The 18,011-nt window shown below is 25.5% G+C and overlaps 6 protein-coding genes across 9 annotated transcripts; 3 read left to right on the top strand and 3 right to left on the bottom strand.

Moving 5' to 3' along the window:
• The first annotated feature begins 164 nt into the window (after nt 1–164).
• LOC122850266 lies at nt 165–3,255 on the top strand. 2 transcript variants are annotated; one of them, XM_044149398.1, is made up of 4 exons: nt 165–525; nt 597–832; nt 908–1,102; nt 1,181–3,221. In XM_044149398.1, the coding sequence occupies exons 1-4, from the start codon at nt 378–380 to the stop codon at nt 2,156–2,158; spliced, it is 1,557 nt and encodes a 518-aa protein (XP_044005333.1). In that variant the 5' UTR covers nt 165–377; the 3' UTR covers nt 2,159–3,221. The 2 variants fall into 2 exon arrangements, with proteins under 2 accessions (XP_044005333.1, XP_044005332.1); XM_044149397.1 differs by having other exon boundaries at nt 310–525; nt 594–832; nt 1,181–3,255.
• Nucleotides 3,256–3,282: 27 nt separating this feature from the next.
• Nucleotides 3,283–5,525, bottom strand: LOC122850262 (GATA zinc finger domain-containing protein 10-like). The gene is made up of 3 exons (XM_044149392.1): nt 5,329–5,525; nt 4,888–5,246; nt 3,283–4,811 (listed from the first exon to the last, which is right to left on the bottom strand). Exons 1-3 carry the CDS (start codon nt 5,432–5,434, stop codon nt 3,594–3,596), a joined length of 1,683 nt encoding a protein of 560 aa, XP_044005327.1. The 5' UTR covers nt 5,435–5,525; the 3' UTR covers nt 3,283–3,593.
• Nucleotides 5,526–5,732: 207 nt separating this feature from the next.
• Nucleotides 5,733–8,134, top strand: LOC122850248. 3 transcript variants are annotated; one of them, XM_044149369.1, is made up of 4 exons: nt 5,733–5,880; nt 5,948–7,815; nt 7,873–7,908; nt 7,982–8,134. In XM_044149369.1, exons 1-4 carry the CDS (start codon nt 5,772–5,774, stop codon nt 8,093–8,095), a joined length of 2,127 nt encoding a protein of 708 aa, XP_044005304.1. In that variant the 5' UTR covers nt 5,733–5,771; the 3' UTR covers nt 8,096–8,134. The 3 variants fall into 3 exon arrangements, with proteins under 3 accessions (XP_044005304.1, XP_044005306.1, XP_044005307.1); XM_044149371.1 differs by lacking the exon at nt 7,873–7,908; XM_044149372.1 differs by lacking the exon at nt 7,982–8,134 and having other exon boundaries at nt 5,948–7,801; nt 7,873–7,909.
• A 336-nt stretch (nt 8,135–8,470) lies between these two features.
• On the bottom strand, nt 8,471–12,219 carry LOC122850240 (GPI ethanolamine phosphate transferase 3). The gene is made up of 4 exons (XM_044149355.1): nt 9,376–12,219; nt 9,133–9,303; nt 8,833–9,056; nt 8,471–8,761 (listed from the first exon to the last, which is right to left on the bottom strand). The coding sequence occupies exons 1-4, from the start codon at nt 11,999–12,001 to the stop codon at nt 8,567–8,569; spliced, it is 3,216 nt and encodes a 1,071-aa protein (XP_044005290.1). The 5' UTR covers nt 12,002–12,219; the 3' UTR covers nt 8,471–8,566.
• Nucleotides 12,220–12,662: 443 nt separating this feature from the next.
• Nucleotides 12,663–14,433, top strand: LOC122850279. The gene is made up of 3 exons (XM_044149425.1): nt 12,663–13,116; nt 13,188–13,622; nt 13,690–14,433. The coding sequence occupies exons 1-3, from the start codon at nt 12,780–12,782 to the stop codon at nt 14,061–14,063; spliced, it is 1,146 nt and encodes a 381-aa protein (XP_044005360.1). The 5' UTR covers nt 12,663–12,779; the 3' UTR covers nt 14,064–14,433.
• Nucleotides 14,434–14,566: 133 nt separating this feature from the next.
• On the bottom strand, nt 14,567–17,533 carry LOC122850707. The gene is made up of 9 exons (XM_044149841.1): nt 17,527–17,533; nt 17,153–17,310; nt 16,814–16,858; nt 16,455–16,731; nt 15,858–16,075; nt 15,522–15,775; nt 15,156–15,436; nt 14,933–15,077; nt 14,567–14,859 (listed from the first exon to the last, which is right to left on the bottom strand). The coding sequence occupies exons 1-9, from the start codon at nt 17,531–17,533 to the stop codon at nt 14,577–14,579; spliced, it is 1,668 nt and encodes a 555-aa protein (XP_044005776.1). The 3' UTR covers nt 14,567–14,576.
• Nucleotides 17,534–18,011: the final 478 nt, after the last annotated feature.

The raw sequence follows: 18,011 nt of genomic DNA, 5'->3' as shown, positions 1-18,011 counted from the left end.
GGTAAATAATAAATTAATAATTTACATTTTAAAATATATTTTTTTTTATATCAAAAAATTCATGTATAACAATTGGTACAAGCACATGAACTAGACAATGTGACAGATGTATTAATAATGGATGATAAATAATAAATAATTAATAATTAATATATAATTTACAGAAATTGTATGGCCAATTTGATGAAAATTAAATCAATCACTATCAATGATATCAAAAAAAAAAAAAGAAAAAAAATAAATAACAATATTATGGAATTATTATTATTATTATTTATAAATAATAAAATAAATAAAATAAATAAAAAGCCAATTTAAAAAAAGTAAAAAAAAGAGAAAGAAAAAATAATAAATATAAATTATCAAGTCCCCAAGTGATGAGCGAATCGCGGAATCATCTTCGTTCCGTCTCGGATTTGTACGCAGCAGACGAAATCGAAGTATTATTATTGGAAGAAATAAGAGATCTTGATCCACCACCAACAGCATATTCACGACCAGAAGATATACAAGACTTCGAAATTGGTAAATAAATAAATAAATATAAGCTAATTATAAAAACAAATAAATAAATAAACATAAATGTTAAACAGCAGGTAGCAGAACAGGGGGAGCTATAAGCTCCCATTCATCAGAGTTGGATTCACCAGGTGTCCACTCAACAGTACATTCATGGGATTCACATGCAAATTATCATGGTCATTATGGTCATGATAATAGACATGGTTCATCACATGGTATGTCTTGGTCTAGAGCAACACATTTTGTTCTTTATTGTGATATACAAACACATCTTAAAACATCAACTGGTTTTGTTAGATTACTTTTACTTGTAAGTAAATAAATCAATTGACAATTAACTATATATATTGATAATATATTTTATTTCATTTCATTTCCAATATAGATAACATCAATAGCATGTTTAGCAACACTTTGCAGTTCTGGTACAACAAATGTCAGTTTATTTATGTTACCTCTTGTTGGAAGATTAAGATTTATGATATTTGTTGCTGTATTTTGTCTACTAATAACAACTTTATTATTATTTCTTGATATTTCACATGTTGTCTATATGCTACCATTAAATTGGCCAAAATTAGTAAGTATATTTTTGTTGATTATTATATAAATTAATTAATATTAATTATTAATTGGATTATTTTTGTATTTTTTTTAGAATTTTTGGATTTTTAGTGGAATTGGTGTATCATATATTGCCAGTTGTAGTTTATTAGGTTTATCAATATGGGAATATAGTGGAATTGGTTGGGTACCACGTAGAATACGTTCACAATTAACAGCAGCAGCTGGTCTTGCTTTATCATGTGCCTTGATATCATTTTTATTATCATGGCTACATGGACGTGATGAAATAATATTTAAATCACGTAAATCATTAAATAATTCAAAAAATCAACTTTATAAACCAGTTGGAAATTCATCATCATCTGGCTTAACAACTAAAGATAAAAATAATAAAAAATCATCATCATCAACATCATCATGGGTTGTTAAAAATTCTAAAAAAAAACGTAATCAACATGATGATGATGATGACGATGATGATAATACAAATAAAAAGCTAAAAGGTAATGGTAATATTAATAAATATAAACCAATTAATAAAAAAGATCATTGGGCATCAGCAAGAGAACACTTTTTACCAATTCAAGATGATGATGAAACACAAATAACAATACAACGTGATGATAATGTTGATATTGAACATAAAAAAAGAAGAAAAAAACGTGATGATATAACAAATGTTACAAATGGTAATGGTATTGCTGGAAGAAAATTAGTTGATGCTTCAACAAGAAAAGTACCACAAAAATTATCATTAAAAACAATTGAAAGACCACAATCAAGAAAAACAAGTACAGTTGTTAAACAACAACAAGAAAAAACATCAAGAACAAGTACAAATAGTGATTTACAAAATTATGTTGCTGAAACAGTTAGAGCCTGGGAATTAGAAACTGGTAATACTGATCCAGCACGTGCTGAAAATCTTAGAGCATCATTATTAGAAGCATCAAGATGGTCTGGACTACGACAAAAACAACAACATCAACAACAACAACAACAACAACATCAACCTGATGATGTACAACCATGTTCAAGTAAAACAGTCGATCCATATACATTTGCCTAGTTATTAAATTAATAAATATAGTAAAAATTAAATAAATAAAATTAAATATAAACCAATTGATTGATGAGACAAATTTTGTATAAAGTGTATTATCGCTATGTAAATTTTGCAGCTGATTACAGACAGTGTCTCTTGATTAATTAATTTAATCAACAACAGTATTTAACAAGTGTAACAAGTGAATATTATTTAATTTTGAGTGTGTTTGTTTGTTTGTTTGTTTGTTTGTTTGTTTGTTGTTGTTGTGTTGTATGGTTTTAAAAATAAGAAGAAAAAAAAACAGTATTATTTTTAGTCAGCAACATATCGTGCGATTATTATCTGCCTCAATCGAATTTAATTTTATTAATGAATTATTTAAATGTGAGTTTGTATTTTATACGATAATTAAATTTAATAATGCGTTTGAGTCTATCAGCTTTAGATATGATTAATAATTTAATATCGTGGTGTTCATTTAATACTGATACTAGTCATATTTTTAATTAATTAATTAACAATAATAATTATTCATAGAAATTATTTAATCAATCATTAATTTACTCTTGAGCTTAAAAACAAATGATTTTTTTAAGATAATTTTTATCAATAAATTTTTTGCACATGTTCACATATACACAATTGTTTTATGTTTCATTTGTTTTTTTAAAAAAAATAAACTAAAAAAACAGTTGAATTATACTTACAATAATATTGTATAAATAAAAAAAAAAAAAAAAAGAAAAATCAAAGTGCGAATTTGAAAGAGATAAGGAAAAATAAAAAATATATTTTCAAATTGAAATTTAAAATACGCCGATAATAATTAATAATTTAATTAAGAAATAAAAAAAATATGATCGTTATAAAGTCAACAATTGACTTGAAAAAAAAAAATTAAAAAATCACTTTTAAATACAATTAATTTTAACGCACAAAAAAAAAAAAAAAAAAAAAATTATGTGCATAAACAAAATAGAAAGAAAAAAAAAAAAATAGTATTTTCATCTTTTGTCTTCTGGTACCACGCCAAACAATTAACCCATTAAAAATATATTTTATTTATATTAATTAATTAAAAAAAAAAAAAACAAAAAAATATAAATCACTTAATTAAACACGCACTTTTTTTTCCTCAAACAAGGTATTAGAATAACGACAATCTCTGAAATAAATAAACAAAAAAAAGAAAAACAACTCAAACTCTGTCAAATAATTTATTGTACATCGAATAATAAAATCCAAAAAAAAAAAAAAAATGTCAAATAATGATGTACCAGATGAAAAAGCAAAAAACATAAAATCCATGACATTAATTATTTTAATATATTTATGTACACTGGATGATGATGATGATGATGATGAAATGATTAAAAAATAAAAAACCAAAAACCAATAAACTTATTTTTAATTAATAATAAATAATAAATAAATAAAATAATAATTATCATGTTGATTATTCATGTTCTTTACGTTTTGTTGTAATTTCATCAATTTTTTGTCGTTTGGCATCGTGATGTTCATCTGCTTTGCTGCGATAGATATTTCTTGTTGTATCTTGACGTGGATACATCATGCATGCAGGATCATACATGCCAGAATGATACCTGACACCACCATAAACATTCATCCATTCATTTGCACGATATTGATATTCTTCTAAAAAATCTTCTAAAAGTCTCTGAGGATATTGTGGTGCCATTTCCATAGCCATACGTTGCTGTTGTTGGTGTTGCTGATAGTACCACTGTTGCTGTTGTTGCTGCTGTTGCTGTTGCTGCTGTTGTTGTTGATGTTGATGTTGTTGTTGCTGCTGTAAATACTCAGCTGATCGATGATAAGGATTACAATCTTTAGCTAATTTAGCTTGTTGAAGACTCATCAAATTATCATAATACTGTTTTTTATATGCTGCAATGTCATTAACAGTTGGCTGCGTTGAAAATACTGTTTGATTTGATGATCCAGTATTTTTTCTTTTTTGTAAAATTGATGAATTTATATTTTTTGCTGTTGATACATCATTATTATAATTTTTAGCACGTTCTAAAAAACGATCAATACATGCAGTAAGATTTTGAGTTATTTTAAAATTATTTTTAATACATTTATTTGTATTAATTATTGATGAATTTAATTTATTTTCATTATTAATTTTATCATCTGTATTTTTATTATTTGTATCAATTTTTTTATCATCAATAACTGCATCAATTTTATTGTCATTATCAAATATCGGAGATTTTACAGTTGAATTATTTATTGACGGATGATTTTTTTCATTTATCATTGATTGATTGAGTTGCTGTTGTTGTTGCTGCTGTTGCTGCTGTTGGTGATGTTGTTGTTGCAACATTTGATATGAACGATAATAATGCATATTTGTTGATGGTACTCTGATAAATTCATTATCCAATGTTTTAACAATATAATCACCATAGCCAGCATGTTGCATTAAATATGGTGATGATTGATGACGATTTAATTTATATCCTGCTTGTATATTAATTGCATCTTGTTGACGATCATTAAAATGTTGATGTGAATTAAACATCTGTGGATTATTATTTTGTAATACGTAATTAGAACGTTGTTTTTTTTGTTGATGAGAAGAATCAATGTCTGATGATGATAAAAAATTACGAAATTGATTAACATCTTGTGATGACATTGTCTGAAAAAAAAAAAAAAAAAACAAAACACTTATTGATCAATTTTAAAATCAAAAAAAAAAAATATATATATTATACCTGATTTGTCGTTGATTCCTGTAAATCACTTGATTGATAGCTTGGTGCATTTAATCTTGTAAATCCAGTTGATGAAAAAAATACATTTTTAATGTCTTCATCTGATGATCCTTTTGGTAGTGGTACCATTGATACTAGTAGACGACGTCCATTTTCATCAAAATCTTCAAGAATTGTACAGAGAATTTTTAATAATTTTTCATATGCTTTTATGCCATCTTTTGATTTATACATATTTAAAAATTGGGTAATTGTCTTGGTGACATTTGTTCCCTTATAATTATTTCTCAGTGCTGTCCATAATGAAGCAAATGATTGTATATCAACTCGTAAACCATCATTCAATTCACCTGATACAACTAAATTATAATTATTCAATTTAACATTTAAATAATAATTATATATTTTTATAATTAAAATATTTATTTAAAAAAAACTTACTATTTGCGGTGGTTGTCATTTTTTGTTTGGCAGTTACAATCTGACTGATCGTCACTTGACAAAATGAATAAAGAAATAATATAACAATCAAAACAAATGACTGCATTAAATTTATAAACACGTGACTGTTACCAATTTCATAGAATTCTATATTTAAAAATAAAATAAAAAATTAATATTCATCCGGAAATTTAATTTGCAAAGAAAAAAAAAAAAAAAAAAAACTATCATATATTATATTAATTTTTTTTTAATAAATAATAATCTGCAGGTGTTGTCTCGTTATTATTATTTTATTTTTTAATTAAGGATTATGATTTATTTAAAAAACAGATGTTGCAAAAAAATTAAAAAAAGATATGTAAATTTGATGAGATTAGTTGGACTAATGATTGATATAAAAAGGAGAAATATTGATAGAGACATCAGAAGTCAACAAGAAGATGACACGTCAAGGTGTTAATTTATTTGTGATATTTGCATTGTTATCAATTGCAATTGCAAAATCACCACCTGGTCCGTCACCATGGTCTGCTTATGCATCAAAACCAGGTAAATTAATTGACAAAAAGTAATAAATTATTTATAAAAAATATAATATTTACTGTATTGATTTTAGTTTATGCCAGAGCATTGGGTCCACCAGGTGGAATTGGTTCAATAACTGTTCCCTACAAGCCAAAAGTATCGCCTTTCTTTCCAAAATTTGTTGATCCATCAATGATGATTGCCAAAAAGACAGATATGCTGTCAAATTTTTTTGGCGGTACCTATCCTGGAACATTAACATCTTTTTATGGACCAGCTAAACCAGCCCCATCTTATGCTGATGATACAAGTAAAGATGTTAATGATCTTGAAGAAATTTTGGGTGATAAATCATCGAGTCCATTAAAACGTGGAATCTTCGGACCAGTTGTACCAAAAGTTGGACCTGTTGCACCGAAATTTGGACCATTTGGACCTAAATTTGGACCTGGATCATTGCCATTTACACCATTTGGTCCATTTGGAGGAAAATTTGGTTCATATGATGGTTCAGATGTCAGTGGTTCATCTGAAACAGCAACAAATTCATTTGATTCACGTAGAAAAAGAAGTATAACTGATACAGCATCTGTAACTCCACCACCGTATCCAGGACTTGGTCCAATTGCTGAAGAATCAGAAGATGACACAGCTGGAATACCAAAATCATTTTTCCCTGGAATGTTTGGACCTTTTGGATCATTTAAACCAGTCAGTCCATTTGCTGCTAGTCCTGTTGTTGATCCAACTATATTTATTTCTAAAAAAAAAAGTTTTCTTGATTCATTATTTAAAACTCTTGCAACAAGTACGCCAGCAACAGCAGCAGCAGCAGCAGTTACTGATGCTCCAGTAGCAAAACCAACAGATTTTCCAGCAGATTTTTGGTCATCATTTGAAACAGTTACTGCAGCTCCTCCAGTTGCTAAAAGTACAGTTGTTCCTCCTGGTTATTGGGCACCATCTGCTATTATTCCAGGACCATTAGAATATTCAAATAAAGTTTCTGATTTTTTAGATAAATTATTTGACAGTATTAAACTTAATAAAACAACAGTATCACCAAAAATTGCAAGATCATTAATATCAGAAAATGAATTTCCAACGACAAAAGTTGCTAGATCAGTTGATGATTTTACAACAATATCAGCAGCAAAAGATGCAATTGTTGATTCAATAATTGATGAGCTTACTTCATTAAAAACTGATATGTTTAATACAATGAATGATTTTATTGCTGCACAAACACCAGCAGTACCTGTATCACCATTTCCAACAAAACCAACAAAACCAGGAAAAGTTGGTAAACCAATAAAACCAACATCACCATTTAAAGCAGCTTTTGCATCGATGTGGGCACCACCACCACCAGTAGACACAACTTTACCATTTAAACAAAAAATGACTGTTTTAAGTCAAGTATTTGACATGTTGACTGGTTTACAAAAAAATATAACACTTGCTATTCAAGATTCAATTGCAAAATCATCATCATCATCAGCTGATGCCACAAGTGATGATTTAAATGCCGTTCAAAGTCTTGCTTCAAGTACAGATGTTGCTGCTCAATTAAATTCAACACTTTTAGATGCAATTAAAAATAAATTAGACAGCCTAGATGCACCAGCACCAGTTGATCCTTTTTATGTTGGTAAATATGCAAGAGCATTGTCATCATCCTCATCACCAGGTAGTGGAACACCATTCTGGGCAAATTCACCAAGTGCTACTGAAAAAAGACAAGCCAATTATGACGGTAATGGTGATGATGATGATGATGTTTATGAAGAATATCAACACAATCAAAATAACAACAACAACAATCATGATCAATTTAAACGTGGAGTTAAAATGGCAATGCATCAAGGCTATCAGAGTATGCCTCCTGGAACAATTGAAAGTGTACAAGCTGGTGGTGGTTCTGTTCCTGGACATCAGGGTGGCGGTATTAAACTTCTTGTAAGTTTTAATTTAAAATAATTATATAATTTAAACATATTCATTTAAATTTTTCAGATTAAAATGCCGTCATATTCCCCAGCCAATCAAAATGTTAGTTTTTAAATATATACAAAAAATTTAATCAAATTTTAATTTAAATTTATGTTATTTTCGTAATTTTCAGGAACAAGAAAATGGCAATTATGAAGATTATTCTAATCAATGGACAAACTGGGTAGAATATATGAAAAATCAAAATGAAGGAAGACGAAATAATCATCATCATAATCGTCATTAAATATTGATTAAAAAAAAAATTATTAACCACCAATGCTGCCATCACCAAAATTATCAATGAGAAAAAAAAAATATTAAAGTATAAAATTAAAAATTTATAATACCAAGTGTAATTCATGGATTAAATAATAATAATAAAAAAAAATATATTTCATTATCAATTTAATTATTAAATTATTGTTTTTTTTTTTTTTGATATTTACATGTACATGGAATATTTATCTAAATAACGACGCACATGGATGCAATCCTGCATCAAGTGCGTTGCTTGATTATTAAAATGGCAATGCATTGCGCGCAGGATAGCTATCATGTGTTAAAAATCATCAATTAATTAAATACTGGCAGTTAATTCAAAAGGTGAGTCTATTATTGCTATATGGGATAAAACTTAACGTTTTTTTTTCTTTTAATTTGAGCACTTAAATTGCCCGAGGAATCACAATATATTTTATCAAGTTAACTCAATTTATCATCTATTTTTGGTAACTCGTGCAATTAGTCTTTCAACTTGTCTATCAATTCTTATGACAAAAAAATATGTTATTAAAATACTTGATAATGTTACGAGAAATCCTAGTCCTTGAAATATTAATTTTGGAGCAAATATTTTCCATACCATCAAGTGACGACAGTGCACTGTTGCTGACAGCATACATCCAAATGTCTGCATCAAAAAAAAAAATTAATTAAAAGCTGATTAAAGCTTTGTTATTTATTTAAGTTAATAAAACTTACTCTGAATGCATGAAACAGTATGTATTTAACACAAACAACAAATATAGAATGATGAAATGATGATTCTTTGTCAAACAAAACAAGCTCGCCTCTCTTCATATCATTATCAGCTTTAAATTTTAATTTTGCTATTTTTGGTATCATAACGAATATTGTAAATGGTGCAATAACAAGTAATGGCAATGTGATGCCCAAAATAATTGAAGATCCAAATGTATTTATTCCTAAAATTAATAATAAAAAAACCCAATTAACAATTACAATAACTAAATAAATTTCATACGTAATTTAATTAATTACCAATGAGTAATGCTGGTATTAAATTTCCATAAAAATGTCCACCAGTACCAATAAATGCAGCATCCCAATAAATTGTTGGAAATGTTGGCTGATGACCAGTGCCATAAAAATAATATTCAGCAATGAGAAACCAGCAAAATATACTTGAACTTGGTATTTGTAAAAGTTCATCTATAAAATTACATAAATTATTATAAAAATTATCTTTAAATTTATATAAAATAAGTGATTTAATATACTCACTTGAATCATTGGCATTACGAAATCTTTCAATGGCAACAATAGCCAAAACACAAGCACCAGTTATTGTCATGATGACAGTACTTGATGCTAAAATATTACCAAGTAACAAAGCAAAAAGTAAAGTCAACAAAAGACTAAATGAAATAAATGCTGCACTATAAACAGTACCAAGACCATAAACAATTGGTACATCATTGTTGTTATCATGATTATTTGTATGATTATTATCATGTTGTTTTTTATTATAAAAAAGTTTTTTAACTTTATCATATAATTGTGGTACAACATTTTCACCTTGATAAATATTAAATGATTCTCTTTGTTTTGGTAATAAAAATACTTTTAATGGTTTTATAAAAAGTACAATGATAGTTGTTATTATTAAAATATAAACAACTTGTGGTAATGCATTCATTTGCCAAGATAATGTAAATTTAACTTTTGAATCTTTTGGTAATCTTTGTAGTACCCAGTATGATCCAATACACACAACAATAACTATTGGACAATATCTTGCAAGCATAACACTTGGTGATAGACCAGATAAATTACCACAATTTCTAAGCCATATTCTTATGACAACAATGTACAATGACAATAAAATAATTGTTGTTATTAATAATATTCTATCATAACTACTTGAATTTATTGATCCAATTTTACCAAACAATTGACATGAATCACGTATTTGTTCTTCTCTACAACGCCAAAAATATGTTGACAGTCTTATTGATAAACTAATGATAAATCCAATGATTATTAATATTATTTTTTTTCTATATTTAATTGTTGTTTTAGTGCTACGATTTTTTTTATCAATATTATCAGTCTTGTCATCACTGATACTATAAATAATTATCCAAATTAATGTTATCAATAAAAATGACAGTACTTTATCCTCTTCAATAATATAACTATTTGTAAATAAACCACAAAATGTTAATAACAATATAACACGTACAAGATAATTAATTTTTTTATATTTTGTATTATTGTACCATGTTGTTGTTATAACATCCCAATTTTGTATTACTAAAATGACTAGACACAGCATTGACACAGCACCATTTAAAAACATTTGATTATTTTTAAATTCATCAATGATATTTATAAAATATAATAAATATATTGTTCCACTTGTTATGATATTTAAACTTATTGTTATCAGCAAAAATGTTGATGTAAATATATTATTCATTCTCTCCTCAGATATACCAGTTATAAATATATAAATAAAAAATATTGTACATGACATTAATAATAAACCTTGTGACATTAATTTTGTATCAAATTGTGCCCAAATTTCAACACAAGAATCACGAATCAGCTTGAAATATTCTTTTGTATATTTTAAATAATTATCAATATTATTGTGATTTATAACTTGACTTTTTTCATTATTAATTTTGTTAAATAAATCATTTAATTTATCCAATTTATCTTGATCAAATAATGATGAATCAGCTGAATAAGCATCAATATAATTTTTAGCTTGGATAACATTTTTCCATGTTGATTGTAAAGTGTACCATGGATGATCAGTTATAATTGTTTTGTTACGATATTTTGGTAATGCATCAATGATAATTGATCCAATATTTGAAAATGGAATTGGTGAACCAAGAATTGTTGATATTGTTGGTACAATATCAATTTGATTAACAATTTTTGACTGTGAAAAAGTTGGATTATTATCTTGAAGTTGTTTTTTTGAATAAATAAATAAAGCAGTATCAATTTCGTTTGAGCTATCACCACCATGATCACCAGATTCAGTCATTCCATGATCACCCATTACAAATAAAACAGTATCATCATTAATAACATCAATTATTTCTTTAATAAGTTCATTTGTTTCATTTAATTTTCTTGTCATTTCTGGATGATTTTGTCCATGTTTATGACCACAATGATCAACACCAAGTGTATGTGCTATTATTAATGACCAATCTGTTTTTTGTAATTCAAAAAATATTCTATTTTTAACTTCACGATCAACTGTATCTAAATCCCACACATTAAATGACGGTGATGGAAATTGACGTAAAAATTTACCAGGATATAAATTTGTCCATGTATCATCACCCATAAATACTATTCCATTATTTTTATTTTGATCAATTATATTGTCTTCAGTTATTTCTTCTGATGCAAAATTTGATCCAATGTCAATGAATGTTGGTAGTGTACCAGTTGTAAATGCTTTTATTCTTTGCATTGTTGTTGTTGGTGGATCAGCAATACTTTTATATAAACGTGAATTTTTAGGCTGTTTATTTAACAGTTCATTGACAATTGGTACTTTATTCAAATGATATGATGATGATGATGATGTTGGGTGTTTTGTGTCATTTTGCCAATTTAAAAAATCATATTTCAATGCATCAACTATTAATAGTACAACTCTACCTCTTTGCTCAGGACAAATGTTGTCTGAATTTTTTTTATCATTTAGAATATCCTCGATATTACATGTCTTCCAATTACGACAACTTGTACAATTATTTTTTTCATTACGTGATATACGAGTGAGAAAAAAACCATTTATAAATAACAACAATCCTGATGACATCAAGTATGACATCCATGCTAGAAATATTAAATAAGACCACACCTTGTTATTCATTGTTTACACCAATTAATTACACTATTATGTATTTGTTTTTTAAATATTTTCACTTAAAACTTTTAATATAAAGTTGGGTTTTTAATTGATGATGATGATAGTGTTTTTAAATTATTCATTGTTGAATTTGTGTATGGATATTATTTAACATTGTTGAATGAATATTAAATATTAATTGTCAAAATAGACAGTCGTTGTTGTCGTTTTATTGTTGAAGAGGTTGGAGCAGATGTTTTGGTAAATAAAACGACTGTCGGTATGACAATATCTACATTATTGATTCGGTGAAAAATTTTTGAAATTCAAGCTTTTCCCACACAACTTTTAAACAAAACAAAAAATTAATTAATTTATAGAAATTTATAGGATATTAATTATTTAAAAAAATCATTTAAATATTTCAATAAATTTATTAATTATTTAATGAAAAAGAAAAATTTTAATAAATAAATTTACAAAATAAAAATTACCTTTGTTTGTAAAATAACAAAAATATATTACGATAAATTTTGATTTTCTTTTTTTTATTTGCCGCTAAAAAAAAAAAACATGTGTCTGTGTGTTTTATTTTTTTTTCTATTCTCATCATCTCTCTCTATCATTGTGTAAAAAAATAACAATTGCAAATGTGTTTGTACCTCTCAAGCGCTAGTGGTTCACAACAGTACTAAAAAATAATCAGCTGTTATCATCAATATAAAAAAATCATTATAATATTATATAAAATATCTTGAGAATTTGAAATAAAAAAAAAAGAGACACATAAATAATATAAAAAATGTCAAAACAAAAACATAAAATGAGTGTAAATAAAAATAAACAATTACAAATACAAAAAAAAGATATTGAAATATTCACTGATGCATTTAATTTGTGTTGGGATTTATTAAAAAAAAATAATTATTATAATACTGAGAATGTTGATAATAAAAAATCTCCAATATCAACATTATCAGTTATAAATGGACAAAAAATATACGATGCGATGATAAATATTATTGAAGATATAACTAAAACAAATAATAATGGAGTATTTGATTACAGTGAAAAATCAATACTCAATATTGATTCAGCTAAAAAACCAGACTATATTGAACATCAAAAAATAAATTATGGTAAAGTTTAAATGAAAAAAAAAATATAAAATTGTCTTGTTAATTGTTTTTTTCAATTTTTCCATGTTTAGGTGTTTGGGAACAACCAGATGGTTGGCCTAGTCAAATATTGCAAAGTGCATCAAGTAGAATTATTGAGCCTCTTGATGATTCATCAACAAGTAGATATAATAATTATCATCCTCATCATCATCATCATCATCATCATCACAATTATACTGACTCAGTATACACTGGTTTAACAAATATGAATGCTGGTAATTCATCAATGGAAAAAGATTATGATGATGATGATACTGATGATGATTATGGTAAAACAACTAATAAAAAAAATACATCAAGAAATCAGCCAATTGTATTTGTACCACATGAATTAAAATTACGAGCTGTTACAATATCACGTGATAATCCAACATGGTCTGTTAAAAAAATAAGAGAAGAATCTGGATGTAATCATATTGTTAGTAAACAACAAATTGAAAGATGGGGTGAACAACTTGAAAGAGGTATGTTAAAAATATATAAATAATAAATGGTAAATTAATTTAATTTAATTTAATTTAATTTTACAAGGTGGATCTGCACGTGATAAATGGAAAGATATTAATAATTGGGTTTATGAAAGATGTCTTGAAAATAAATCAAGAAATATCAAAGTAACAAATAAATTAATACAAAATTGGGGACTTGAAGCTAAGACAATATTAATGATACCAAGTTTAAAATTTTCTGCTACATCTGGCTGGCTGGCATATTTTAAAAAACGTTTTAATATTACTGGAAAAGCTTGGGATTTAAATATTGATAATGAGCCATTATTACCATCACCTGCATCAATGGTTGTCGCTAATTTTGATACACATAATTTACCATGGGAACTTGGTGGTAAGATTAATGAAAAAATTAAAAATCATCGTAAAAATTATAAAAAATTAAGAGTTGAATAATTAATCATCATTACAGTGATTTAATTAATCTTACTAAAATTCAAAATAATAATATAAAAAAAAAACAAGCTACTCTATAATCAAAAACATGTAAATAATTTATTCTATTTTAATTATTAAGTACTTAATTTGATCAAAAGAAAAAAAATTATTCTATTATGATATTGTAAATACATGACAATATATTATTATTAATTTGACTTTAAACTTTTCTATAAAACAGTCAAATTATTTAGTAGTTTTTATGTTTTTTATATGCTGATGATATTTAAAAAATATTATAAAATTATATAATCATATTATATTAATTAATAAATTCATATATATTTAAATGCTTTTGTATTAAATAAATCAAAATTATATAGCTGAATATTGTGTTATGTCTTTAGTGTTTTTTTTTTTTTAAATTAAAAAAGAAAAAAAAATACGATTTATGATATTTATTATATTTATTTATTATAATTTTATAAAATAGTTTAGATTAGAATTTATTTTGTGTTGAATTTATGAAGATTAGATAGTCATATGTACTGATAAATCAATTGGATGAATTTTTAAGGTAACATATCCACCAGATGTTTTATCAAGTCGTCCTTTATGAAATAATTCAAGTCCAGCAAGTGGTACACTTGGCTCAGTGATAACTTCTTGAAGATCAAAATATGGAATTGTCGTTTGTGATGCATCCTTGATCAAATCTGTTACTCCAATTTTAATATATTGATTATTCTCTGAATCTTGGACATTTGTTTCAAATTTAAGTGGATCATCTGGCTGATTTAATTTCAATTCAGTTCTGTAATATAAAAAAAATGTTAAATACAAAAATTTATTATTTTTAATTAATTATTTTATATTTTTTATATTACGGTTGTTTTTGTTGTTTATCATAAGATTTCTTGCTCATTATTTCTCCTGTAGTATAATTAAATTCACCATAGTTTGTATCAATATTGAAACAACGTTCTTCATCTTTATTATTATTATTAAAATACGTTGCATTAAATCTAACACCTAAAATTAAACAAACAAAATTAATAACTACTAATTACAATATTTTTTTTGGATTTTTTAATTTAAATATTAACATACCAGTTAATAAATGTTTTTCATCAAAAATTATTTTTTGCAGACATATTTTATTTCCATAATTTTGTTCTAATTTACCATAATGACGATTACGTTTTAATGGAAATCTCGTACCATCAGCTAAAATAGCTACACTGGGAAAATAATTATTATACTCAAATTCTGGAAGTGGTACCCATCTTTCACTGTCTTTATCAATATTTCCAAATGGCATAAGTTTAGCTTCTCTCAATTGAATGTGAATCATTCTATCTTGTACAACAAGCCTTGCACCAGTTGCAACCCTAATCATCATCAAAAAGAAAACCAATGTTATCAAACAAATTAATTATAAAGTAAGTAGTTTTAAAATTAATTGGTATACTCAACATGTTAGCACTTGTATTGGACCACAAATAGCTGAAAGCTCGAATTGTTTTACTGTCAGTATTGATACGATTATCTACACATCGACAAATACAAGATTCACAGGTGTACGTGTCCCATTGCATAACTCGATTAATTGTATATGCATCTTCAAGTACAGTTGTATTGCATTCATGACTTGTATTTCCATAAGTTAATCCTGATTTATTATCAATCATCCAGTAATATTTTTTTGTACTTGATTCATCACTTTCATTCTGTAAAAATAAATTTTATAAAATAGTTATATTTATTTTTTTTTATTGGCACTTTTTTTAGGTGATTATTATTTCTATTTACCCTTGGACAAACTTTGTAGCTGCTACCAGCTTGACAATCATAAATTGCACCAGGACATTTATCCAAATAACCAGTGGAATTAAATGTTTCATACATTACTAATTCATCAGGAAGTTTATCGCATGAATGACGACATTCATATTCTTCTGAATTTTCGAAATGTCGTTGATTTATAACAAATGCATACAACAAATCGTCAATTGCAGCATATGTCTCATCTTGAATATTTCATAAGAAAAAATTATATATTAATGTTTTTTATTTTTAATTTAAATACAAAAATTAAATCTTAACTTAGATATGTAAATAGATAAAAGTCGAGGTGAATAACTTGACAAAACAAGATAAAAAAATTTAATTTATCACTGAAACAATATTGACGTTATCAAGTAAAAAACAAATTAATTTTTTTAATTTCAAAATAAAATTGCTAAATATTAATTTAAAAAAATATAAATTATTTTATTTTATTAATTAATTGAATATTTAATTTTAGAAAAAAATTATTTTTCATTTTATTGTTATTTAAATTATAAAAAGAAAAAAAAAAAAAAAAATGAGGATATTTTTTTTTTGATTGATTTAAAAAATACTTACTTCGTACTTTTGTTGAATCACATCGACGAATAATATTTGAAGTTTTCTTCATTTTACTTTCAAATAATTTCGTGTACTCGGCAATTTTTTGTAACGTGTCATAAGTTTGAATTCTACTCAAATGATTGAAATCAGTTTGTGTATAATGTGATTTCCACATGTATGAAAATATTAAGGTAGCAAGTGTTTGAATATGTGCATAAATAATTTCACAGTAAAATGAAAATAATTGATGCTGTGGCGATGCTTGTAAATCACAAATTGTCTCATTTTGTGACTGTAAAACAAAAAGATACAAAGTTTATCAAAATATCTGTATAAAATAATAATTTAAATTAAAAAAAAAAAAATATAATTACCTCAAGAGCTTCGTGATAAGTGTCTAAAAATGTTTTAACATTTTTCTTTTTACTGACAAAAAACATTTTATGTATTTTACTAATAATTGATAATGGATAAAAAATTTTATTCGATGTTATGTCATTTGTAAATTCAACAATTGGCAATGGCTGATTTTGTTTCATGTATTTTTGTGACCACCGTTTACATGTATCAAATAAAAATTCAACTCGATCCAAATGATCTGATATTTCATTGTAAAATATTGAATAATTTGTCATTGATAAATAATCAATAAATATATTTGTATCAACTTCATAAATATTTGTTTCTAATTCTTTTATTTTCGTCCATACTACTTCAAATTTTTTATTAACATTTTTGAATTGAGCTATTTTTTCAGCTGGATTTATTGAATTTTTATAATCAAATTTAACTGTTGATATACCAGATAGTAAATGTATTATTTCAACTGCACTTTCAGCAATTGATGCAGTTGAAAATATTACATTGGACACTATTAATAATAATAAAAAATATTTACGATACATATTTTATTTTTTTTTTTCCCAGGCTTGAATTTTTTGGAGGAAAAAAATTATATCAAAGAGACACTGGTAATGAACTAAATTTTTCTTCGATATTCAGGCCTATTATATAGGCTCAGGTAACAAATTGCTTAATTTAAATTTAATTTCATGTAAAATTATCAAATGACTAATATTTATTTAACTTGTCATTGATAACTGTGATAAAATATATATATTTTTTTTTGTTTAAAATGACGTGGATGTTTTTCGGTGTACGATTTGTCTAAAGTATAATTTTTATCTCTGTTTCTAGTCAAATAACAAAGTTAAAAACAAGATGAATATTATCACAAGGTTACTTGAAATTAAGCAACAATTATATTTGAATAATTTAATTTTAAAATTTAGCCAAGTAAAATAATGATTTAATAAATATTTTAATTTTAATTTTGAATTATTAATAATGTTTTGCTATTATTATTATTAATTTATATTAATTAATTAAAATCAAAATAACGATTAAAAAAAATTAAATAAAATTTGGATATTTAAATATTGTGTTAAATCTGCACGTTTAAATTTTTAATGATTTTTTTTGGTTTATAAATAATTGATAAATGTAAAATCACAAGTATATGATTTTTTTTTTTAAATAGGCCTATTTACAAATTATTCAGAAAAACAGAAA

Source organism: Aphidius gifuensis, linkage group LG2 (genome assembly GCF_014905175.1).
Source record: "Aphidius gifuensis isolate YNYX2018 linkage group LG2, ASM1490517v1, whole genome shotgun sequence".
Lineage (NCBI taxonomy): Eukaryota > Metazoa > Arthropoda > Insecta > Hymenoptera > Braconidae > Aphidius > Aphidius gifuensis.
This window is presented reverse-complemented; position numbering and strand designations above follow the sequence as displayed.

Coding starts and splice junctions, on each gene's coding strand:
- LOC122850707 (XM_044149841.1), bottom strand. Junction 16,732..16,813: donor CTTATCACGAAGCTCTTGAG/GTAATTATATTT, acceptor TTTGTTTTACAG/TCACAAAATGAGACAATTTG. Junction 14,860..14,932: donor GATAAACAACAAAAACAACC/GTAATATAAAAA, acceptor TTTATATTACAG/AACTGAATTGAAATTAAATC.
- LOC122850248 (XM_044149369.1), top strand. CDS start 5,772: ATGACACGTCAAGGTGTTAATTTATTTGTGATATTTGCATTGTTATCA. Junction 5,881..5,947: donor TGCTTATGCATCAAAACCAG/GTAAATTAATTG, acceptor TATTGATTTTAG/TTTATGCCAGAGCATTGGGT. Junction 7,816..7,872: donor GTGGCGGTATTAAACTTCTT/GTAAGTTTTAAT, acceptor TAAATTTTTCAG/ATTAAAATGCCGTCATATTC.
- LOC122850240 (XM_044149355.1), bottom strand. CDS start 12,001: ATGAATAACAAGGTGTGGTCTTATTTAATATTTCTAGCATGGATGTCA. Junction 9,304..9,375: donor TCGTAATGCCAATGATTCAA/GTGAGTATATTA, acceptor GTAATTTTATAG/ATGAACTTTTACAAATACCA. Junction 9,057..9,132: donor AATACCAGCATTACTCATTG/GTAATTAATTAA, acceptor TATTAATTTTAG/GAATAAATACATTTGGATCT.
- LOC122850279 (XM_044149425.1), top strand. CDS start 12,780: ATGTCAAAACAAAAACATAAAATGAGTGTAAATAAAAATAAACAATTA. Junction 13,117..13,187: donor ACATCAAAAAATAAATTATG/GTAAAGTTTAAA, acceptor TTCCATGTTTAG/GTGTTTGGGAACAACCAGAT. Junction 13,623..13,689: donor GGGTGAACAACTTGAAAGAG/GTATGTTAAAAA, acceptor TAATTTTACAAG/GTGGATCTGCACGTGATAAA.
- LOC122850262 (XM_044149392.1), bottom strand. CDS start 5,434: ATGCAGTCATTTGTTTTGATTGTTATATTATTTCTTTATTCATTTTGT. Junction 5,247..5,328: donor AATGACAACCACCGCAAATA/GTAAGTTTTTTT, acceptor ATTATAATTTAG/TTGTATCAGGTGAATTGAAT. Junction 4,812..4,887: donor AGGAATCAACGACAAATCAG/GTATAATATATA, acceptor TTTTTTTTTCAG/ACAATGTCATCACAAGATGT.
- LOC122850266 (XM_044149397.1), top strand. CDS start 378: ATGAGCGAATCGCGGAATCATCTTCGTTCCGTCTCGGATTTGTACGCA. Junction 833..907: donor TTGTTAGATTACTTTTACTT/GTAAGTAAATAA, acceptor TTTCCAATATAG/ATAACATCAATAGCATGTTT. Junction 1,103..1,180: donor CATTAAATTGGCCAAAATTA/GTAAGTATATTT, acceptor TATTTTTTTTAG/AATTTTTGGATTTTTAGTGG.